Source organism: Solanum lycopersicum, chromosome 4 (assembly GCF_036512215.1).
Source record: "Solanum lycopersicum chromosome 4, SLM_r2.1".
In the NCBI taxonomy this organism is placed as follows: Eukaryota; Viridiplantae; Streptophyta; class Magnoliopsida; order Solanales; family Solanaceae; genus Solanum; species Solanum lycopersicum.
Window position 1 is genome coordinate 7227968 of NC_090803.1, and position 26570 is coordinate 7254537.

At 29.7% G+C, this 26570-nt stretch overlaps 2 protein-coding genes across 2 annotated transcripts; one reads left to right on the top strand and one right to left on the bottom strand.

Moving 5' to 3' along the window:
- Window positions 1–6516: 6516 nt before the first annotated feature.
- Window positions 6517–9535, top strand: LOC101250207 (cation/H(+) antiporter 28). The gene is made up of 4 exons (XM_069297037.1): window positions 6517–6781; window positions 6927–7922; window positions 8217–8810; window positions 8882–9535. The coding sequence occupies exons 1-4, from the start codon at window positions 6608–6610 to the stop codon at window positions 9491–9493; spliced, it is 2376 nt and encodes a 791-aa protein (XP_069153138.1). The 5' UTR covers window positions 6517–6607; the 3' UTR covers window positions 9494–9535.
- Window positions 9536–11145: 1610 nt separating this feature from the next.
- LOC101266325 (heat stress transcription factor B-3) lies at window positions 11146–14757 on the bottom strand. Its single transcript, XM_004236554.5, has 2 exons — window positions 14016–14757; window positions 11146–11791 (listed from the first exon to the last, which is right to left on the bottom strand). The coding sequence occupies exons 1-2, from the start codon at window positions 14274–14276 to the stop codon at window positions 11339–11341; spliced, it is 714 nt and encodes a 237-aa protein (XP_004236602.1). The 5' UTR covers window positions 14277–14757; the 3' UTR covers window positions 11146–11338.
- Between the last annotated feature and the right edge of the window lie 11813 nt (window positions 14758–26570).

A 26570-nucleotide genomic window follows, 5' to 3' on the forward strand; every position in this document is an offset into this window, starting at 1 on the left:
AAAATGAATTTTAACAATGTAATAATGAAAAAAATGAATATGAAAAAATGTAATAAACGTAATCAATTGCATGTAAAAAAATTTTAATTTAACAGAAAAAATGAACAAATATTTGAACGTCTGGCTATGACAAAATAATTTAAACATAACAATTGATAAAATACTTTGAGAAAGATGATGATTATCAACAAATTTCATTATGATAAAAACGTGTAATTTGAACTGTTTAAAATAACATACTCAAAATGTATTAATTTTAAAACTATCAGACTAAAATTTGGTGTCAACATATTCGATCCTCTTTTTAATGTATTAGAGCTCTGATTTTTTGATCATTAATGTATACGACCTTCTTTTTAATGTATCACCACTTATATTCTACTTTAATATGTTTGTTGTATTGCTTGAAAATTTAAGAAGAAATTAAAAAATAAATTGTAATTTGTTTTATTCAACACTTTCCGATTATTGATTTTCTAGAACGTTGACATCAAATTAATAATGGCAATTAAGCCACTAACGGTAATTAGGATGGACCATCCATACACTTGATAACCTTTGGCAATCAATCTTATTATTACAAATATTAATGTTAAAATGCTAATAAGACCAACACTTTATTTTCTAGGGAATGCATGAAAGAGCCACTATGTCGGAGCCTAAAGACTCTAAACCGAAGGGAGGTGGTCACGAGCTTTGCCTATATAGCTATTGTTCATCATTGAAGGAATATTGATGGTATTAAAGTGTTAACCTAATAAGCGAATACATGGGAGATATATATAGGAGATATAGGAAGGAGTACTAATCCTAATAGGACTAGGATTAAGGAGTACTAATCCTAATAGGACTATGATTAGTACACAGTAAATACTAATATTATTTTATACTATTTATTTAATACTATCTGTTATTATCCCCCCTCATGCTGAGCTGAGCGGAAGCGAACGGAAGCTTGGAACTGAGGTAATCGTGTTGTCGGCTCGGGAGAGGTTTGGTGAGAATATCAGCCGGTTGTTCTTCAGTGGGTACATACTGCACAGTCATGGTGACGGTCTGAAATTCATCGCGAACAAAGAGACAATCGGTATCAACATGCTTCATTCTGGTGTGTAGGACGGAATTCTTGGCCACACAGATGGTTGATTTGTTGTCACAATAGAGAGCAGGAACAGTGTGAGTGGCGCGGAGTTCGCGAAGAATATATGTGACCCACATGGTCTCAGCAGCAAGAAGAGCAAGGGCGCGGTATTCAGCTTCAGTCGAGGATCGAGAGACCTTGGGTTATTTTTTTGTACACCAGGAGATCAGGTTCGGCCCCAAAAAAATGAGAAACCCCGATGTAGATTTTCTGTCATTTTTATCATTCGCCCAATCTGAATCTGAAAAAACCCGAAGCTCCAAGTCCCCGGGTCGAATGAGTAAACCACGACCAAGAGTGCCAAAAATGTACCTGAGAATGCGTTTTAGACAATGGTAATCATGTTCACTTGGTTGATGCATGCGCTGAGCAACTCAGTTGACAGCAAACTGGATGTCAGGACGGGTAATAGCCAGATACTGTAGAGCCCCAATGAGGCTGCGGAAGTGGGTGATATCGGCAAAGGGGGTGTTGGCTCCATTCGTAGACGAAAAGACTGCCATCGGTGTTGGTTGACTGGTGCATTTTTCCAGTCCAGCTTTCTGCAACAGATCTCGAGCATATTTTGACTGATGAAGAAACAAGCCGCTGCCTGTCCGAGAAACCTCCATTCCCAGAAAATAATGTAACGGGCCAAGGTCCTTCATTTTGAAGGTAGTATGCATAGCTCGAGTGACATCCTGAATGAGAGCTGCACTAGAGCCTGTAATAACGATATCATCTACATAGACAAGAAGAATGACTGTACCGTGTGCTGAATGTTGAGTAAACAGACTCGTGTCGTGTACGCAACACGTGAAGCCGAGTCCTTGGAGGAACGTTTTCAGACGTGTGTACCAAGCACGGGGGGCTTGCTTGAGCCCATACAGAGACTTTTGGACTTTGCAAATATGTTGAGGGAAGCGGGGATCAACATAGCCCGGTGGTTGCTTCATGTAGATAGTTTCATCAAGCATGCCATGAAGAAAAGCATTGGAAACATCCAACTGATTGATGAGCCAATTGTTGCGCACGGCGAGTGACAGTACCAGGCGAATGGTTTCCTACCGAATAACAGGACTGAATGTCTCGGAGTAATCAAGCCCATACTCCTGATTGTAGCCTTTAGCAACCAAACGAGCCTTGTACCTGGAAATACTGCCATCTGCATTGTGTTTAATTTTGTACACCCATTTACAGCCCACTGGGTGCCGCCCATGGGGCTTAGGTACAAGAACCCAAGTTTTCTGATCAGTCAAAGCCTTAAACTCGTCATCCATAGCATGACGCCAATAAGCATTTTTTGAGGCAACAGAGTAGGTTGTTGGTTCACTATCGGGAAGGGGTGTATTTGGTAGTATGGTAGCCTGAAATATTTTGTGTTTAAAGATACCGGCTTTGCCACGGGTTAACATGGGATGAGTATTGGAGGGTGGCAAGGGCGGTGGTGATTCGGGGGTGGCCGGGAAGGACCCAAAACGGATCGGGCTGGAGATGTTGTGGGTATGGGGTGGTTCGGGTTGGTTGTAAGTGTGGGTGGTGGTTGCGGGTGTATTGTCTAGATCTAAAAATCATTAGAGGTGAACAAGAGTGAGCAATTATTGTCTTTTGTGAATTGGTGAACTGAAAGGAGATTGGTTTTAATAGAAGGGACATGGGTAAGGTTACCTAGGTGAAAGATAGCGGTGGGGGTTTTAATGGCACCCGTGCCAGTGTGAGAAATATTAAGGGACTCACCGTTGCCTACAGTAATACCATTGGAGCCATGATATGGATTTGGAGCGTTAAGCTTGGATAGATCAGAAGTAACGTGCATGTTGGCCCCAGTATCCAACAGTCATTCAGAGGAAGGGCTGGCTTGAGATGCATAATTGGCACGGTTATCACTATTTCGGCTCTCCTCATACCGAAACCAGCAACGAACAGCGGTGTGTCCTGTTTTCTGACAGATTTGACAAGTTGGACGATCCCGCTCGTAAGTGTCTTGCCCGCCGCTGCCGAAGGAGTGCAGGTTGTTGTTGCTGCCGTGCTGCTGACCGTCGTACAGCGGACGATTGCCCTGCCGACCACCACGCCCGCGGCCTCTGTTGTTTCTGCCGTAGCCGCCGCGGCTCCCCTGCCGGCCGCCACCACGCCCCCCGCGATAGTTCTGGCTTGCGGTGAAGGCGGTGGCCGGCTCCATAACAGCGCTTCTCGGAGAAGAAGTTTGCTCTCCAAATCCACGTTGATTTCTTCACTTTTTAGCCACGAGGAGAGAGTAGCCAGGTCAACGGGCGTTGGACTGATGCGAACCGCCTGTTTAATGGAGGATTAAGCTGATGGGAGCCCCCGAAATACGCACATGACGAGATCTTTTTCGGGAATGATTTCGTTCACGGTGTCGAGGGCTGTGATGATGGTGGAGACCTCGTCTAAATACTCCGCCATAGTTTTCGTTCCTTGGTAATTGTGTGGAGACGATCACGCAATTGAAAAATATGAGAGTGGGAAATTGATGCATAGCGTGTTGCGAGGGCCGTCCACAGGGCTGAAGCAGTTGTGTAGGATCGGACGTGTTTCTGAACCGTGGGAGAGATGACCGCAATCAAACATGATCGGATCTGGCCATCCACGGCTTTCCAGGCGGCATGGGCCGGATTAGTTTTTTCTGATTTGTCCGTGGCGGTGATGACTGCCGGCGGCGGTTTTGTGCTTCCATCGACGTATTTGAGAAGGTAATTGGCCTCTAGGGCTGTAAGAACGGTGATTTTCCATGTAGGGTAATTTATGTCTGATAATTTTTCAGGAATCAGGGCATGAAGATGCCTGAGAAGGAGTTTAACGCCAGAAGGAAGTGAATCGAGATGATCCACCTCGGTTGTCATGGCTGCCGCCGCCCAAGAGAAGAGAGGGAACGATCGGTGCCCTAAAGAGAGAAAAAAAAAACTAGAGAAAGAAAGATCTAGGTTTTCTGGCTCTTAATACCATGAAGGAACATTGATTGTATTAAAGTGTTAACCTAATAAACGAATACATGGGAGATATATATAGGAGATATAGGAAGGAGTACTAATCCTAATAGGACTAGGATTAAGGAGTACTAATCCTAATAGGACTACGATTAGTACACAGTAAATACTAATATTATTTTATACTATTTATTTAATACTATCTGTTATTAATCATGAACTACTTTTGGTTATAAGTTCTGCTAGGGGTGTCAAATGGGCGGGTTGAGTTGAAATTGGAAATATTTCAATGGGTTGAATAGAAATCGGATTGGATCTTAACTCGCCCAAGTTTATATTGGGCTAAAAACGGGTTGAGTCTTGACCCTCCTAATTTCATTCGATTAATCTCAATAATTTAACATATTGATATTTAACTTTTATAATCATAATTTGAATTTCCGCTCAATAATTTTTTGTTAAAAAAGTAACAAGATAGATAAATCATAAAAGATGTTAAATAGATAATAATTCATACCTTCAATATACGAACATATCTTAATAAAAAGTTCTAAAACGGGTTGAAATTGGAAATTGAATTGGACTCAATTGAGAACTTTCTTCAAATGGATTAAGTTTGAATGGATTGAGATTGAATCCAATTCAAATTATACTGAGCTCAACCCTTCAAATTCTGGACGATTTGGGCGGGTTAACTATGTGGATTCATTTTTGACACCCCTAGGTTTTGCTACCACTGGTTCAACTAAAAAGGAGTGTGTTGATATATTGCCAACAATTGCAGATATTGATACATTGAAAATGAGCGTGATGGATCAAAGAATTGTTCTTGTTATACCATTTAGATAGTTCACTTGTGTTCTTCACTTTGTCCAGCCTTACCATGGTGAATATGTTTCGTTTCGTCTTGTAAATATGTATAATTAGGATGTTCCTAACGGAACTAAACTAAAGTTTTGAGCTCGAAGAACACTGTGTGCGATCTTGCTATGGAGAACTGCTACCACTGATCCAATTGCAGATTTTGATAGATTTTATTTGATATCTTCTTAGTGTTTCTACTTAATATCCTATATTGTATTGCTACTTATATCGTATTATTATTGCTACTTAATATCGTGTTGTATAGCTTTTTAATGTCGTGTTATTTTATTTTTTAATATCGTGTTGTATTTTAACTTGCTACTTAATACTGTGTTGTATTACCCTAAGAATTTGCTTAGATTAAGCGGGCCATGACCCAACGGCCATTTGAGTCCAAGTAAATTTGGGCAGATTATAACTCAACCCGCTTTTTGTTGATAGTTTACTTCAAATATTGACTCCTATTTCTTGACTAATCAAAATAAAGGTTGAACCAATAGGTGACCCCTTAAAGTTGGCACAAACTTTCGCTTAGATACTTTAACTAAGTTTTGTTCATATAGTACACCTCATGCCATGCCTCACTATGTCATTTTAACACTTTCTACTGAATTGAGAAAGTGTGTGTGTTGCACTGATTTTAAGCGCGTGGAAATCATTATTTTTATTAAAAAATATTTTTTTTTCACTTCATCTTATTCCCTCTTTTTCCTTCACCCTTTATCACCATTATGTATTGAATTGGAGTAAAACAAAAAGAATCATATACTCGTTGAATAAGATTAAAAAGAATCAGATTTAAAAAATAACATTACTACGTCACCAGAAAAGATGAAGATCCACCATTTCTGTTACTATCTTTCTCTCTTTCCCTCTCTTCCACCAAAACATATTTTATTTAGAATTAGAATTATTAGTTATAAAAGAAAATAGGAGACGTCATTGGAAAAAAATTGAATCTAAATCTCCTCAATTTTTCCGGCGGAATTCTAATTTCCGGCAAAAAAATTAGATATGAGTCATTGAAATGACTTCCTAGAAAATGAAGTCTATTATTATTGAAATATTTTTAAAATATAAGTCTAAATGGTTTTTCTTTCTTCTTCTTATAATTATTCTTATTTTTTTAAATCAAATTGACACATGTCTTCTCATAATTTATCATTATTTCATGTCATCCGTGAGTGGATTACATACATTTTTAACTTTTATTGATTGTTAAAGAAGTGTCAAAATGACAACAATGGGACATGTTACAAGGTGTCTAAAATGAATAAAACTCAGTTGATGTTAATTTTAGGGGTCATCGATGGGTTCAGCCTAGAAAAATAGAGTCAATTAAATTTACAATCTCCTTCCGCTACCTTTCTTTTATAAAAAATGAAGGTTCAACATCAGTTGTTACATTTTATATGACGGTATTGATTAGGCGTAAGTTTAAAAAAGAATGAAATATTTTTTTTATTACACAAACTAAACATGTAGTTATACAATCAAATTTCTTTATAACACGTCAGAATAATAATATTATTAGCTAGTTAGTAGGAGACATATGAGCAAGAGTAAAAGGATCCCCATTTCTTGAGGAAATAATTCCAAATAACAATGGATTCATTTCATTCATTTTTCTCTTTCTGCTAATTTTGATCTGAAGAAGAAGAAAGAAGAAAAAAAAATGGATTTCTTGAAACAGAACGATACGAAAGTAGAATGTCGAAATCAAATTACTATAAGAATTGCATCAATGTCTATTTACCTCTTAGGTTTCTTCTTCGCCATGTTCTTATGTAACTGTGTCCACCTCCTCCTTCGTCCTATCTCCCAGCCTCGTATCATTGCAGAATCCATGGTAAGTGTAGTAACGTTAGACCTCTTATTATAATTTGGCTTTAGGTCACTAATTTTATTGAGACGTCTTTGTTTTACTAACAGAAGTTAGTTCTAATAGATATACATGATGATAATGATGCATGTATATATATATATATATACAGGTGGGATTGCTACTTAGCAATCTTGAATTCGTTCGTTCAAGGTTCTTAAACGACAGTGAAGTTCAACAGACATTGAATAACATTGTGGATGCTATTATGGTGTGTCACATGTTTGTGGTTGGATTAGAGATTGATCCAAATATATTCCTCCAATTAACTTTACCAGAGGCGAAAGTCGCGTATTCAGGGGTACTTTCAACTTTTGTTTTAGCATGTCTCATCACTCCACTTCTCAATATATCTAAACAATCAAATGCTGTATTCAGTTCATGCCTCGCGATTGTTCTAGCTGGAACAGATTCACCTCTGCTAACTCGATTGATAACTGATCTGAAGATTGGTAAATCAGACATTGGTAGATTTATTGTTGACGCGGGGATACACTCTGATGTTGTATCGATCCTGTTGATTGCTATTGGATATCTCATATTCGATCCTGATAAGAACTTTCAGAATCGTAGTGTGATAATGATGTTGAAGATGATGGCGATTTTGGTGTTTCAGACGTTGTTAGCATCGAAAGTAGTACCATCTGTTATGAATTGGGTGAATGATGAAAATCCAGAAGGGAAACCTATGAAAGGATCACATTTAGTTGTTGCATTAGCATTTATAATCTTAATATGTAGTATGTCACCTGTTGTTGGTTATAGCAAAGTTTTGAGTTCATTTTTGGTTGGTTTGTTTATGCCAAGAGAAGGAAGAATATCAAAAATGATGATTGGGAAAGTGAATTATATTTTTAGAACAATTTTTTATCCATTGTTTTTCTTTTGGGTTGGTACTGAGGCTAAACTTTCTGAATTTGAGGCTGGTAAAATTGCTTCATGGGGTAAAATTATCATTCCATTTATAATCGCAACAAGTGGTAAAGTTGTTGGTTCTGTTGTTTCTGGATTGATGCTTGGATTTCACTGGCCTGAATCAGTTGCTACTGGATTGTTACTCAATATCAAGGGCCATTTTCAAGTCTACTTGGCTGTTAATGCATATCGGGTATGTCTTGTTCGTCCTAGAATAAGTATAAACACTCAAACTTGACGTCAGCTGGTAAGTATACGCTCCAACTTTGAGTATACACAGAACGACTCAACTTGTCTGCACTGTGTTAGTTGAGAAAGAGGTAAGGTGTCCAGAATCTAGATCGATGTGTACTCTCGATGTTTGGAGTGTTTGCTTGTTAGTTGAGGTCAAGTTTCAGTGTTTGTGTCTATTTCTTTAGTTTTCTCCTTTATGATGGTGATTGTTTTTGTTTGTTCGTGTGATTTGATTTGTGACTTGTGGATGCAGATGAATGTAATAAGTATGTCAACAAGTATAGCGTTGGTGTTTGTAACGTTTCTAACCATAATATACACCCCGGTAGTTGTGGCAAAAATTATTGAACGTGCGAGGAGACGTTCACCAACACAGAAAATGGCGTTACAATGTGTCAATCCGGTGAATGAGCTACGAATATTGCTCTGCATTCACAGTCCTCAAGATGTTAACTCAGCCATAAACTTCATGGAAATTTCGCGAGGGCCAGTAAATCCAGGGATAATGGTCTTCTTAACTGATATGATCGATTTAACAGATCAAATTGCAGCAACATTGATAACACAAGGCGAGGGAATTGATGCTATAACTGTGACTGACCCTACTGTAGTTGAAATGAGAGAGAAAATCACTCAAGATGTCAACGGTTATTTAAACGACAACTGTCAAGGTGTTAGCTTACGACGAATGATGGCACTTTCTACCATCAATAACATGCATCAAGACATAAGTATCCTTGCTGAGGACCTTATGGCACATCTTATTATACTTCCTTTTCATAAGAATCAAGAGGAAGATGGACGACTTCAGGTCGGTCATACAGGCTTTCGTCATATCAATCGTAAGGTATGTCAAGCAAAATTCTCATTTTAGTACATTCTGTAGTGGACCATTTTGTAACTTGTGATCTATGTTAGGTTCTTCGAAATGCACCTTGTTCGGTAGGGATACTAGTAGACAGAGGACTTGGTAAAACAGTGATCTCGAGATCATCCATTTCCCTCAATGCAGCAGTGATATTCATCGGTGGGAAGGATGACAGAGAAGCACTTGTGTATGCAGGACGTGTAGCACGACATCCTGGAGTAAAGCTAACTGTAATTAGATTCTTGTTAGAAGCCGCGGGAGATAGTGTATCATCAAGAATTAGCAAAGCAAAAGTGCTTACTAGTGAACATTTAGAAGAAATGAAGATAGATGATGAGTGTTTTGCTGAGTTTTACGACAAACATGTTGCTGGTGGACGTGTTGCTTACGTTGAGAAATACCTAGTAAATTCTGGACAGACATTTTCGACATTAAGGTCGTTAGAAGGGCAATATGGTTTGTTTATCGTGGGACGGGGAGGGCGGGTTAATTCAGTGTTAACAGTAGGGATGAGTGATTGGGAAGAATGTCCTGAGTTAGGTCCTATTGGTGATATTCTATCAGCTTCTGATTTCTCAGTAACTGCATCTGTTTTGATCATTCAACAACATAGTCTTAAAGGAGAATTAGATGGACTTCATGATGAATTCTCAATCATGTAACATGTTTATATATATTCAAGTTATTACAACATACTAGTTCTAGTCAATTTCTTCGATTTTCAACGACAGATAATGGTCAAAAACACATTTGAACTATCACTTTTGCGAGTTTTCTACCTGAACTACAACATACACATCCGACGAGTGGAGACCGGAAACGGTAATGTATACACAATCTTACCCCTAGCTTGTGAAGGTAAAGAAGTACGTTGTTTCTGATATCTAAACCCTCGACCCAAGTGAAACATATACCAAATAATGTAAATTAATTGGTACCTTTATCAAATTAGCCTAAATTTATTTGCTTTTGTTCATTCCTATTGCAACAAGATGGACTTTGAAAAGAACAATAGCTAAAACATAAATATAATATGATAAATTAAGTAAAGAAAGAAACATGTAATAGTAAAATCGAAGAATACGATAGTAGGAGAATACTAATAATACTATTAATAACCAATTATTACTAACTATTTATCATAACGCACCTAAAAATTAACGAGTTGTAGATAGAATTTTAAGGTGCCATGCGCTTTTTAGCGATTGTATAATTCAAACACTTGATCTAGTAGTTTTGATAAATAGTTTGTGATAGCTCAAATAGAAAATACAATTGCACTTAATAATTTTAATATGAAACTCATAAAAAAGTGACGGAGGAAATACAGTTTCTCCCCCTTAGCCTTTGGAGGGGGAGAGGATGGAGAATAAAACGTCTATCGCATAAATGTGTTGTCATCCTAAGTAAAATTATTTTGTTATGATTTGAGAGATTATTATGATTTGGTGGAGCTATAATATAATATTAGGTATGACTTGTGATAAATAAAATACTTTTTTCTTTGTATTAAAAAGTTCATCAAAAATAATATATGTGTGTGTGTTTAATATTGGAAACAATGACCGAATAAATGAGTTATGAATTTGATAACAAGTTAATATTTATAAATTTTAATTTTCGACTTTGCTAATAATTTTAATATTTGGTCAAACTTTGAAAATTCTTATCATTACTTTCAAATTCTTCAAAAGTCGATCTTATCCTATTTGTGTTATGTATTTCAATTTCATTGAACATTGTTTTGTCATTTTTTTTTTATGACCCACATAACATAAAAGTTGAATTTTGAATCTCTGATCAATTACAGAATATAAAATCTCTATGATTTTGACCATCTCTACGTTTCTATTTTTTCATGCAATGCCACGTTTCTTTTGATGTTTTGAAGAAGTTTGAATGTTACTTCATTCGTTCATATCTATTTGATTTATATTTAACTTCACAAAATTCACCAAAAAAATAATAAATAAAATGTAAATTTTACTATATTATTCTTAATTATAAATAATATTAAATAATAAGAATAGATTAGATATGTAATAATTAATCATTTCTTAATTTTTCAAATTGAACAAATAAAAGTGGACATCAACTTTTAGTATAATGAACAAGTAAAAATAAGCGGAGAGAATATATCAAAATACAAAATATTAATATCAAAGACGAAGCTATAGCTAGCTAAGGTAATTATATTTGAACACTCTTCATCGAAAAATTATATTGTATATATAAATCAAGTATTACTTTTCATACATATTAAAGCTTTGATCACTCTTTGCAATATTTAAGCAAATTAACTTGGAATGCATAGTTTAGAAAAGCAAATGATTTATTAACATTTCACGTGAAAATAAAACTTGCATAATTTATACAACTTAGGTATATATCTCCACTTAATTAGTAGTCACTACATGCTAATTAAGACCATTAATTTTTGGATGAAATAATACAAAATAGCATAGTACAACTATTACATATAGATTTTTTCTCTCTAAATTTCTACTTTATTTGCATAATTGAGAGAGAAAAACACTAGCCATTTCATTAAGTTCAACTCTTTTTCTCTTCTTCTCCATTTCTTCTTTAACTTCTAATCTTACTCCAAATAACATTGGTTTTTTTTCATCTTCTTCTTTCTCTGGATTTTTAGCAAATATTGTAACAATATTCATTAATTCTTTGCACTTGTTTTTCATGAGTAAAAGCTCAGAGCTAAGGACTCCATTTTCCATTTTCAACCTTTTATTTTCGTCGACAAGATTTATATACTCAGATGATGATGAAGTTGATGATGATGATCTTTGATCTTCTTCTATAATATTGTCTTTCTTGTTGTTTGGTTGTTGCCTATTTGTCCATGCTTTTCTTCGGCGAATTTCACGGAGTAAATTCTTTTCGCCCTTTTTAAACTTATCATTACTGAACTCCCATTGACTTGTTGTAATTTTACGAAAACCCTAATGTTATTTATGCAAAATGGATGATTAGAATAAATTTCAAAACAATCATATGAAAAATAAACATTCCATCCAAAAAAAAAAAAATCATCTCAAACTTAAACAATAATTATCTCAAAAAAAAAAGAAGAGAAGCTTCTTAATTAATCCATGAAAAATAGTGCACTTTTTTAATCTCCACTAACCTTTCCACTTAATTAGTGAAAACACTATTATTACGCATGTTAATTGAAAAGTATACAAATAAGACAAACTTAATCCAAAGTGATTAACTATTTTGTGACTACTTTTGACAACTAGCAATACATGCATCTTGTCTTGATAACCTATAATAATCATAATTATTAACCTAAGCTCTTAGCTAGTATGATTGATGTCAATAATATAATCATTATTTTTATGTTTACTCCATAATCATGATATGTAATTCTATTAGTTGAGCCCACAAAAAATCCTTGGTAATCTTAATTTGTATTAAAAATATTCTCTGAGGCTCATTTTATACGTCATTTTTCGGATTTCAAGAGTTAAACAAATATATCTTTAAAGGTAAATTTTTCATAGATCCTTTAAACATTTTGAATTATCAATTATTGTGATTTGTGTAGTACTTTTTACGTAGTTTACAAATATATAAATTTCATTTCAAAAAAATTAAAAATTATATACTCAAATTTCCGATTAAACTTAAACTGATTGACTTTCAAAGCTTAAAAGATCTCATATAATTGAGACATAGGGAGTAACAAGAATTAAGTTGTGTTCTTTAAATCCTTTTTACTTTAAGGCTGCGTTTGGTACGAAGGAAAATGTTTTTCATGTAAAATATTTTCCTAAAATATGTTTTCCTGGAAAACAAGTAGATTTTTGACTGATTTTCTCATGTTTGGTTGGTGAGTAGAAAATATTTTTCGAAAATAATTTTTAGTGTTTGATTTATGAATGAAAAATATTTTTAAGAAACATCTTTTATTTTTACTAGAGTAGAAAATAATTTCTGAAATTCAAAATACTTTTTAAAAACAAAATTATTTTTTTGGGGTGGAGGGGGGCATAGGGGGCAAGAGTGAAAAAATAAAAATTTAAACTTGATAATATTTTTTAAAAAAAATTGGGGGGGAGGGGATGGCGAGAGGGGGTAGGAGTTTAAAAATAAAAATTTAAAGTTGAAAATATTATTCAAAAGCAAAATTAATCTTTTCGGGAGGGGGGGCTGCCTAGTGGTGGGTGGGTGGTGTGGGGTTAGGATTGAGTGAAAAAATAAAATTTTGATATTGAAAATATTTTTTTAAAATTGATATTTTTTTTCCAAAAAAAATGTAATTTGAAATTAGAGGAGAGTTTTGGAAAATGTTTTCTCTAATTTTTTAAGGAAAGTCATTTTCTAATTTTAAGAAAAAATAAATTGATTTGAAAAACATTTTTCAAAACTTTTATCCCAACCGAACATGAGTAAATTGAAAAACATTTTCGAGAAAATATTTTCGTTCGTACCAAACGCTCTAAGATACCAACAATTAACTTTAATTATATAATCAAAAGAATCAAACTCCTCAAACTACATGTGATTATTATTACATTCTCTAGCTAGTTAAATACTTTTTCAATATCACATATATATAGATTAATAATTTATTTTCTATGTATTTAATAAAAAATAACTTATTTTGATGACAGTGGGAAAACAAATTCAATCTTTTTGAAAAAAAAAAACTAAATAAAATAAAATTAATTTTTAATAAATCACAAATTAAAATGAGAAAACGATTTATTTTCTTAAAGGATTTCTTTTTAGTAGGGAATAATTTTTGGACAAACATAAAAAATTAATTCAACACGTGTTTGTTTTATTAGCAACACGTTTTTTCAATGGATATTTTTGTCGGCAACTATATATATATATATATATATATTTTTTTTTTTTCTCGAAATAGTTTCCGATAAGCACATTTCCAAGAAACTTTCATTGGAGAAAATCATGTTATGTTATATTTATTGATTTGATATAAATATAAAATATATTAATATCAAAAAAGTCTGTTTTTTTTAATATTATATGTTTTGTTATATTTATTAATCTGATATAAATATTTAATATAAATATATTAAAAATTTATATTATATTTATTGATTTGAGGTAAATTCAAAATTAATATATGAAAAACTTAATGTTATATTCGTTGATCTAATATAAATCTTGAAGACGAATATATTAAAAACTTACATAGGTATTAAGTTGTCGAACAAAGCTTGAAAAGTTGCTATGTTTGAAGAGTGTAGGTAACAAATCCCTTGCAAATTCCGCCGGCTGCCATACAACAAACGCCGATCCATCGGAATTCCAAGAAACGAGGTCGTCTGTCGCCGGATCTTCCACCAACATGTAGGTTTTCAATAAAAATGGTGATGGTGATGACTTTTTCATCACAACATACTCTAACAAACTCTTTTCATCACTTACTTGACCTCCTTCTAATACCCCCATAACAAAAAAAGAAAGATTTTTTTTTCAAGAAAAATTGGTAAAATGAGTAGAGAAACACTAAATAAGCAACCCCTTTTGGTTTGTTTTGTTGTTGGAGTTTTTGAAAACCTAGAAAATTGGTAAAAACAAGAAATTAAACACACAAAAAATGAACTTTTTTTGTAATTTTTTTTTTTCAAGAAAATTGGTGAAATGAGTAGAGAAACACAAAATGATCAACCCTTTTTGGGATTTTTGATTATTTTTTTTTGTAGAAATTATTGAAATTATTTAGTTAGATAGAAGAAAGAGTGGAGAAAAGAAGAAGGGCAGTTAAGAACTCCCAACCCCAACAATAGAAACCTAACACGACACCGAAGTTCATGAGAAATGCAAAGATAACTTTTTTTTTTCTTTATTTTGAATTTTTTTTTTTGTGTTAAAAGAATGAAACTTTGGTATTGTGCTTACATCTTCTTATATAGTAGTAGTAGAATGAGAGTCATATATATATATATATATAAAATTTGTGATCGTGGTGTGATCGTGGTGTGACAGATAAAATCTCTAATTAAACTAGTTAACTTTATAAAATATCTATAAGACGTGAATATATTCATTTTTTAAATATGAATTTGTGTCGCGTAGATTCCATAAGGTGAAAATTGTTTTCTATAATATTTTCTTCATATTTTGGATAATTATAAAAAAAAAATTAATTGTGTATGTTGTAGCTATATATATTTAGTTTTATACATGTAGTTTCTTACTTTTTATATTTTTTAATTATTTATTGTCTATTATATTTTAATAACTATATTATTTTCTTGTTGTTATTGTTCTTTTGAATCTATGTACTACTTTTCTTATTAATTGACATATTCTTTTTTATTGTTTCACTTTTTTGTAAATATTTCAATTTGAAGCACTTGACTATAGAGAATTTTTAGAAAAATTAATAGTATTATTTCTATTTTTACGATGTAAGAGTTATATTATTAAATTTATATTTTATTTGTTGCACGGTATATGTTATTATATATGTTTTTGCTTAAGTTTTTAAAACGAACAAATGAAAAGTACTACTTCTACCTTATTTATACGGCATAATTTTCATATGAATTCAAATAAATCCCTTCCTTTAATTATAGTTAATTTTATCTCCAAAATCAATCATGTTAAAAGTTAATATATAACAATAAACTTTTAATAACAAGTTAAAATTTACGGTAGCCTCTAAAATAAAGTAATCTCATTATTGATAGAGTCAAGTTAGTTATTTAGGCATTATAAATATATCATTGTATATTATCTAAATTATTGTGTAATTATTTAGTTGTTTGACTTGAATTCTTTGTTTGAATATAATTTGGATACTATATCATTCTATTGCATTCTTTGTGTAAAATACCTCATTGCTACGTGTATTTTTTTGACTATACAAACGTGTGAGCATAAAAATGTTACTTATTCAATATATATTTAATGTGGAAACAACTACAAGTAGTTACTTACAAAATTATTCAAAATTTGGTCCCACTTGGGTTGAGATTATTATTTTTAAGACTCAAAAAAATTCTCAAAAAGTTAGGAATAGAATGTTTCAAATTTGGTGCTGTAGTAGAAGTAAAATATATTATGTTTCATTCATGTACTGTTCAATTATCTGATACATGTGTTGATTGGTAGTAATTAATTAATATATATATATATATATATATATATATATATATATATATATATATATATATATATATATAAAATAAATAAAGAATTTTGTAATAATTACTTAACAGTAATATAATTATTGCTATAAATATTTAGCAGATCAATAATTAATAATCAAGATTTTTTATAAGTATTTTTTGAAAAATATTTTCTTTATTTCTATGAAAAGTAGTGATAAGATTGTACTTATAAAATTTTACTGTGTATAATAGTAGTTGTTGTACTTTATATAAATATTGTTAGTAATTTGAATGACTCTAAATATAATGACATTAATTTAATTATTTACTAAATATTTTTGTGATGATAAAAGAAATCTATTGTTATTAAACCAAAACCAAATCAAAAGAAGAAGTCCATTTGAGTAACTATCACTCTAGATTTGCTAGGAGAAAATAAGCACTACAAGTGGCAATCAATATATATATTGATAATTTAGTAGTAATTGTTTGTAGGGCCACTGTCTTTTTTTCTGATCAAAGGTATTGACTAAAGAATTTTTGTTTGTATGGATAGTAGGTAACGATAAGTTGGTGCAGTAAATGATATTAAAAAGAAGTCTATAATTGATTTCCTCAAATTAAAGTTAGTATATTTTGTATTGAGTTCGTTGTATCAAACTTCCTAAGCTATTAGACATGAGTGGCTTTAGCTTTTAAACAATCAAAGAATAGCGATGAATAAGGATATACAAAATCGAATTAAATTGTAAATTAAGTTAAATTAAAATAAAATTAATGGTTTGATTTAATTTGATTTGGTATTAAAAAAATTCGACAATACTAGTTTGGTTTGATTTTAACTAAAAAAAAATCAACCCGAGTCAAATCAATTTGACTTTATATATATAATTTTTAAAATCTAGTTTATACATAATAATATTTACTTTGATATAATTGTTAAATTTTAGTTATACTTTTTTCATAATTTTTTATCTTTTAACATATTTTTTCAAGTTTTCTTAGACTTGGAATTTTGAATAGTCCTAGATATTAGTAATTCTAAAAATACTCAATTCAAATCAAATTAGTATTAATAATAAAACAGAAACAATAACTAAGAATGATAATAATGTTGACAGTTTATTTTTTAGTTTTACATTGATTTAGACATTTAAAATACATAATTAAATTTTAATTTTTCTTTAATGTTTAATCATGTAATACCTCCATACTTATCAAACTTATTTTAGTATGACTTAGTACTTTAAATTATGATTATTTTTACTATGACTTATTAATTTTCAATATTTATTTTGTGCGATTTTATTACTATTTTTTGTTGGATATTTTAGTGTCATCGTCCATTTCATATTTTGTGTTATTTTCTTGAGAAACATATTTATGATTATATTTTAGTTGGATCAAAGAAATATTAGGAGTACAAGTTAATTATATATATATATGAATATTTTTCCAGACAAAATCCAAAAAAAATCGAGATTTTTTTTAATTTTGTTTGACTTAAACATTTAAAAGTTTAACACTAATATTTTAATTCGATATTTAAAAATTTTGAACCAACTGGATTATGTACCCACAATACCCCCAATGTATTTATGAAGTTAGGGGTCATTTGGTAGGAAGTATTAGGAAAAATAGTTCAAGTATTAAGTGTGATATTATTTAATACTATGTTTGGTAGAAATTTTGGATCAGTCCATGGATTAGTTATACACCCTACATGTTATCAAAGGGTAAATAACCAATACCTTTCATATGATGGTATTAGTTTAATGCTATGGGACTAATCTAGGTAAAGACAAAAATACCCCCTCAAATTATTTTAATCATTTTATTTATTTTCTTACTTTTATATTTTATATTTATACTAATAAATTTATTTAAATAAATTAGTTTGCAAATTTTATTATTTAGATATAACTTTTTGTTTCTAAAACATGAGTTATTTAATCTACTTATTATTAATATAGAATATGACAATCCGACTAATATGCTAATGTTGATGTATGAATTTAAGAACAATTCATAAGTTAAATATTGTCTCTTAACAGAAGTAGTTTAAAACAAGAGGATATATAAATATATATATATAAATTAAAAAACATCTTGAGTATAAAAAATAGTTTAATTAATTTTGCTATATCTATTGTTTATTTTTATTTTGTTTTATTTTATGATAAAGATTTTTTTTTTATTTATCGATACAAAATAAAGTTCAATAAATTTTCTCTATAAATTATTATAGTTGTGTGGTCTTTTGAGATATCAACTCCAATTTATTAAGATGACAATTATTTACTTTCAAATAATTTAAGTGAGAAATAGTGAGCATCACAATACAGTTTTTATTCTCCTAGCTAGTTAAAAATGATAAAAATTAATATAGTCCGTCAATTATCTACCTTGACCAATTACATGAAATGAAAAATTCCATAATAATTCAAGGATATAGTTGAAAAAAAATTATATAAAATTTTAAACCACATACATAACTATTAAAAAATAATGAATCAAATAATTAATAATAATAAATCCTGCATTACTAATCTCTATATTAACCATAGTATATTGGCAACAGTATTGACCACACAATTGTATTAGGATGCAATTTAATAGTAATTAAGATGATATAATTGGTTGTGTCCATGTGGATAAAGACATAAAGTCATAATATTTGTCTTCTTCCAAAAAAATATATTCTAGCAAAGTTTGTTTTGTATTTTCCATTCAACTTAGAGGAGCTTGAAATTATATACTACTTTATTCCTTATCTTAACAATAACATTTAGTTAAAATAAGTATCTAATGTCCAAATTGCATTTTCTTTTGGATTTTTCGTTAGAAACATAAATACTTTATTGACTTTTGTGTTTTTTCTATCTAAAAAAAATAATTTATATTGGATTTTATAAGGCGTAATATCTACAGTAGAGTAGTAAAAAAAAAGAAAAATTATACGGATAAATAAATTTATATTATTTCATTATTCGTTATAGCTATAGTTTGATATAATTATCATTCGTGACTAACATTATACATTAATTACGTGAGCTGACTTCGAGTTTGTATAATTAGTGATATTTGTATATGTATAATTCGTTAGGATATACAAATAAATATGTATAATATATAATTTTTTAGCTTATATACATATACAATTCACCTCTCTCCCACTATCTGCCCTCTCTCGCTCGCCTCTCTCCTCTCTCTCTCTCTCAATTTTGCTCGCCTCTCTCCCCCTTCTCCCAATTTGGCTTGCCATTTATACAAATGTATATGTATAAGATACAATTATATACAATTATATACATATACAATTCACCTCTCTCCCACTCTCTACCCTCTCTCGCTCGCCTCTCTCCTCTCTCTTCCAGTCTTGCTCGCCTCTCTCCTTCCTCTCCCAATCTCTCTTGCCATATAAACAATTACATATATATAATATACAATTATCTAACCAATATACATATATTTTTTCACCTTTCTCCCACTCTTTTTCCCCTCTCTCTCACCTCTCTCCTCTCTCTCCCAGTCTCGCTCGCCTCTCTCCTCCAAATAACATGTAGCTACAAATTGTAATTATCAAACTATAGCTATAGAGAGTAATTAATTATTTTTAAGTGGCTATATGTGAAACTTTCTCAAAAAAAAAAAGATGCTCCGTGTAATTTTCTTTAAATATAAACTAATCATTTTATATAAAAAAAATCATATATTTATAAACACGTCTCATAAGTCATCAATGAAGGTGAAATGTAGTTAGAAGTGATCGATTAATAAATACTTTTAAAATTTCAAAAAGAGATAAAATTCTTTTTAATTATTATATATATATATATATATATATATATATATATATATATATATATATATATATATATATATATATATCATGTTTGTTGATTTAACCGTTATTTCATTTAGGTAGTTTAGAACTATTCTATCATATAGTTGTTATTTCCACTCATATATATATATATATATGAGTGGAAATAACAACTATATGATAGAATAGTTCTAAACTACCTAAATGAAATAACGGTTAAATCAACAAACATGAGATAAAAAAGAAACTACTAACAGATTTTGCATGTCTATAAAATTAAAGAAACATATTAATATGTATATTGCTCTAAAAAGAATAGTTATCATAATTTATCAATGTCCTTAGTTAGATTAATTAATATATACTCTCTCGATCCCATTTTATATGTCATTCTTTTTATAAATAGTTTGTTCATAATATTTGTCATTTTATAAAATTTGAATATAAATTACCATATTTTGTTTATTATACTCATGAATAGAGTAGTTAGTTAATTTTGACAATGTATTCGTTATTTATTATAAAGTTGACTTAAGAAAATATTAAATAAGAGTAAAAGAATAAAATTACATCTTTTTTTAATGCAAGTACAAAATAAAAAAATTGACACATAAAATGAGACGAAGAGAATATATTTTAAACACAACTAAAACACACTAATTTCCAACCAAAATCTCTTACTTGGTCTGTCGACAATGGCTACAATTTATGAATCCTTATAACGACTTCAAGTTTAATTTATATATCATAATAACTATAGAAAGATAAATATTTATAAATATCGACAAAAAGCTATAAATTTTCAATCAACCCATTATACCAATGAATATTGTATCAAAATTTTTATATTTCTTCTATAATTTGATAAAAATGTATGTTGAAAATTAGTGATTTTTTAATAATGGATATTATACGGTTGAAAAGGTTATTCATGGCACTTGGACGGATTCAAAGTTTCTAAAGTTTGGTTTGGTAGCTGAATTTTCTTGACGCCCCATCCCCACCACACTACCCTATCACTTTATTTAGTTCTAGACTAATTTGTTTTTCTATATTAATATTTATTGTATATATCTACATGTTTGTTTTATAATTTCTTTGTCTAAAAGTAGCTTTTTCTTTATTTCACCAACCACAATATAATACATTTTCTCTTTTCACACTTGCATGAAATGCCTTCTTTCAAGGAGAGAAGGTGTGAAAGAGGAATTTAATATATTGGACTTTGTATATATTCTTATCTAAGTATGAATATGTTTAGTGGAGACAAGGTTATTCTATTCTTAATAGATGATTCCAATTTGAATCTTGAAAATGATAATATTTTTTAATTAATCTTATATTAGACGAATTATGTATATTTTGTATTAATTGAATCAATAAATTTTAAATATCGAATAATGATTTATTATAAAAGAAAGGTAGTTTGTTGAATTCAAAATTATGAGTTTTTATTTGGACGGTAGTTTCTTATTTAGAAGGGGAAATATGCTCAAAAAAAACATTTAGCCTATATTAGGTAATACGTACTATTGGTAAAGTTTAAGAAAATTATAATTTGCAGTAATAATTTTTTAAATTTTTGTTATTTGTCTGATTTGTATAATCCTGATTCTATATAATTTGATTCTTAATTGTATGAATTCAAAATTTTGTATATACTAGCTTACTCTAGCTATTTGGATACGTTTTTTTCTTAATAGATGATTCCAATTTGAATCTTGAAAATGATAATATTTTTTAACTAATCTTATGTTAGACGAATCATGTATATTTGTATTAATTGAATTAATATTTTTTTTAAATATCGAATGATGATATATTATAAAAGAAAGGTCATTTGTCTTTAATGATGAATTCAAAATTATGAGTGTTTATTTGGACGGTAGTTTCTTATTTAGAAGGGAAAATATGCTTAATGAAAAACATTTAGCCTATATTAGGTAATACATATTATAGGTAAAGTTTAATAAAATTATAATTTGCGGTAATAATTTTTTAAATTCTTGTTATTCGTTTAATTTGTATAATCCAGAATTTATATAATTCGATTCTTGATTGTATGAATTCAAATGTATATGCTAGCTTACTCTAGCTATTTGAATACGATTTATGAAAAAATCATACTATAAATTATCTTATTTGTATATAGACAAGCGGAATATACAAATTAACTGACAACTGAAAAAATTTTAAATGTATAAATACGTAAATTTGTATATACTTACTTTATTTGTATATTCGCAAGCGAAACATATAAAAGAATAAAAATATACAAACTACAACCTCCATCACAAATGAAAAAAGGTATAGAACACAATAATCAAAATTATAACTATAAAGTCTTATTATATCTATTATACTTTTTATTCCCAAATCTTATATATTTACAAACAAAACATTGAAGTGTGATTTAGGGTATTTTTTTGGATGATACATTAAGGGTATGTGGTTATATATATATATATATATATATATATATATATATATATATATATATATATATATATATATATTGTTATAAGAATAAACACGATCCTTAATTACCCTCTTCACTCGAGTTTTTGAATTGAAATCTCGAGTAAGGAGTGATTTTCTTTTTAATGACCCCTATGGATTGGATTAGTAGACTAGTAAATTTCTTATTTCGAATAGTTATATCAAAAAAATTTATTTAACTAATATATCAAAAATATTATTTTATTTAATGATAGATTCAAAAGGTAGACATTATATATGACTTTTAATTTGAAAAATAGGCTGTGAAATAATATAAGTGTGTATCAATTTGACTAGCCATGCAAAAAAAAATATCTGCATTGGAGTTCGACTAATCCAGATTCATATCCGGTAGACCCTTTTTAAGAAAATTTTTTACATCCAAAACTTGAATTTGAAATTTTAATTAAGAGAAAACAGACTCATCCACTCCACCGCATCCTTTGATGTAAATAAATCTATTGTTAACCGACCCTCTTTGGATTAGTGGACTAGTGAATTTCATATTTCGAATAGTTATATCAGTTAAATTTATTTTAACTAATATATTGAAAAGATTATTTGATTGAATGATAAGATTCAAAAATTAAACACTATATGACTTTTTATTTGAAAATAGGTTGTGAAATAATATAAGTATATATCAGTTTGGCTAGACATGAAAAAAAATCATCATATGTATGATATTTATACAGAAATCTAATTTACATCTAATAGACTCCATTAAACGTAGCGCTCTTTTTTTTTCTTCTAAAACAATTATACCCAAAACTTAAATTTAAAATCTAATTAAAGAAAAACAGCCTCATAATTCACTACACTACATTCTTGTACGAAAATCTATTGTTAAAGGATCCTCTTTGTCCCATCACTTTGATTATACACAATAACGTGATACTTGTGTTGGAATCAATTTTGAATATGATAGTATATTAATTATTCGAAAATATTTAATTAATTAGGTAAAGTGCACAAGAAATTCTTAATTTAATTTTTGTTAGGTGAACAATTTAATTTTACAGTTTAAATTATTTTAATAGTAGAATATCAGGACCTTTAACTTATTGACACTCTAATTAATTATCTCAACAACTTTTGGAAGGTTTCATTATATGCTCATATAATTTGCTAATCTCTATATACAATGGAGAAATAAATATTTTTAAAAAAGAATTTTCACAAATAGTCATTATAATAGATTTAATTATGTTTTATAATTATAATTTTTATATTTACGAGTTGTAGTATAGTTTAAGCTGCCTCGTTTATATAATTCAAGATTTGTATAATTTTGTTATTTTTTTATCAACTCGAAATAACTAATTCATACAAATATAAACATCTGAACTTTAAACATTTTATACAAATTATATTATCAAAATTACATTACACAAAAGTTATATAATTATATTATACAAAATTAAAAAATTGAGCTGCGTGGTTATAACTAAAGGTAGATCGTGAATTGTAATTAGCGTAAACTGTAGTAATGCAAACTAATTTACTAGTATATTGCTTATCAACGTAATTTTTTCTTTTTAAAATGATATCTTTTAAAGAGCAAGTGCACTAATAGCTTGGACCGAGTAATGTCTTTCAATAAAATAATAATAAACCAAAATCATAAATAAAATATGAAAAAAATACAAAATTGTTATTGATGAATGTATATTTGTAAGTATAATTATGTTCCTCTATTGTTAATAAAATATTTTTTGAATGTACATTCATGAATCTCCTTGTAATATATTTAATTGCTAGGCATGTTACACATTGATTTTAGCAAAAACAGTATTTAATATCTTGATATCTTTAATTATGAATATTTCTAAGATTTTATAAGATTCCAACTAGGGCTGAGCTAACTACGGGTTTTTGAATTTAGTTAATCCAATATTTTTTTTCTAGATCCTATATTAATATTTAAAAAATTAAATTTCGATTCCACTTCTAAATTCTGAAATGTTTGTTCAAAGAAATATATTATCACGTGATCTAGAATTTAGGATATACATTCCAAATAACCTTTAACTACTTAAAAAGATGGAACTACTGTTTTTCCTTCAAGTTATCAGTTATATGCGTCTTATTTTGATCAGGTGTAAAGAAAAAACAAACATTTAATAACTCTTCAAAATAATCTTTCTATCTTCACAAGCTAATAATTAATAAAATTTGCATACATTTTATTATCTTAAAATTTATTTTATAAAATTTCATCGAATATGTTATCGCCGTAAAAAGTCTTTTCGGTGTCGAATGATACATATAGTCAACTCGTTTTTTTCATGTAGGAAAAAGAGTAACGCAACGAAAGTAACTAATAACTACTAACTTTACTTATGTAACTTGAGATTCAAATTAATGTTGTTCAAACATTATTGTCTGTATTTTGTGTTAATTTTTTTTAATGATAATATTATATAATATTTGGTAAAGCTATCCAATTACACATATATTCCTATAATATTTATTAATTTTAATTACAGTTTGAAATAGTTATATTTTATTTCACTATTTAATGTAATACTTTTAGTTCATGTGTTAAGACTAATTTTTTATTTTAGTCTTTGTGTTATTTAACTTAACATTATTAACCTTCAATTTTATGAAATGAGTGATTTTAATCTTCAACTAACAGACCCAAAAAATTAAGAGAGAGTTCACTGCTAAAAGGTGTAATTCAGGTATTTTAAAGTTATTACTTGAGAAAAGGATTTTTTTTAAAAAAAATTATCATTCGTTGCATAATTTATCGTTCGTTGGTGTAAGAGGGAGGGTTAATGCCTATAAGGGTGGTTTTGTTGAAATTGTAGCTCAAATCGATGGGCTTGTTCTTCTGGATAGAGACAGAGAAGACTTAGCTTGTTCTTCAAAGAGACAGAATTAAAAAGGAAATACTCGAACTCCCCCTTTAGCAGTGAACGCTCTGTTAATATTTTACGAATCTGTAAGTTGAAGGATTAAAATCACTTACTTAATATAATTGAATGTTAATAGTGGTAAGTTAGATAACACGAGGACTAAAATAAGAATATATCCTTAACACAGGGACCAAAAATGTCACTTTTCCCTTAAGTTAGATATATTTAGTTACATACTTTTTTGCTATCAGATACAATGAAATAGAGAGAAAGGTGAGAGAGAACACGAGGGAGGCGAGCAAATTATACTTAATTTTGACCTCAAGATACATGTATTTGGATATATCTAGATGCACCAAAATTGTCACGACCCAAATTGAGTCGTGAGTGGCACCACACTTAACCTCCCAGGTAAGCGAACCAATGAATTCAATCCCACTTATACTTATCATTCAGTTTACAAATACTAACTATAATGCGGAAGCTTAAATCTCATTATTATAAGAAAAACAAATTCATTGTAGTCTACTATATGTCATACCCAAAACCTGAAAGTCATCACATCAAGGACATCTAATCTCCAAACACTAAGTCTAAGAGTATCAAATACACCAAAAAAATAAAAAAATAAAAATGTTATGTGTCCAAAAATATAGGACATTATATATGTCACGACCGAGAGAATCCAACACGATCTTTGATGAATAGCTCACCATGGAACCTAATATATTGAAGATTGGCTAGAGCTGAGGACAAGTCAAAGTCTCTAGTAAACTCGTTGTACTCCATAAAGGAAAATAAAGAAAAACACAAGTAGAGCTCCGTACGAGGCAACATGTACTGAATAGGTATCATCAACCAACCCAAAATAGAAACTAATATATAATGAATAATAATATAAAATCAACAATGACACTTAATAGGTGACAAGCAACAAACAAAATGAACCAGTGACAACAACACTAAAGTAAGTATGCAATCAATTACAATATCAAACACACATATATGGGGACTCATGCCTCCACACCACGCTCATTTGCGAAAAGGATTCTTTGAGATCGAGTACATTAAGTTAATTCAATATCTTTTTCCTTTAATGTTACCATGTCGGAACGTGATACTCCGATCCAATTATGTCGTGTACACAGAGGATTTCACAATATCATTCAATGCATATCAATCACTATTAAAAGTCTATCTATTAAATAGAATAAACCATAATCTACCGTTACCGAAGAATCAAAGTCAAGCAAGCTACTCTTCCAATGTTTTTTCTTTCCTCAATGCCTCGGAATATTTTTAATCTATCAAGTATACAAAATTGCAAGTTAACGAGTCTCTAGGCACCCATGCTACTATATGTCTAGCATAAATCCAAAATTCACCAAATTCTATAATCAATTTCCTAAAATTCAAGCTTAAGGGTAAATCTTAAACC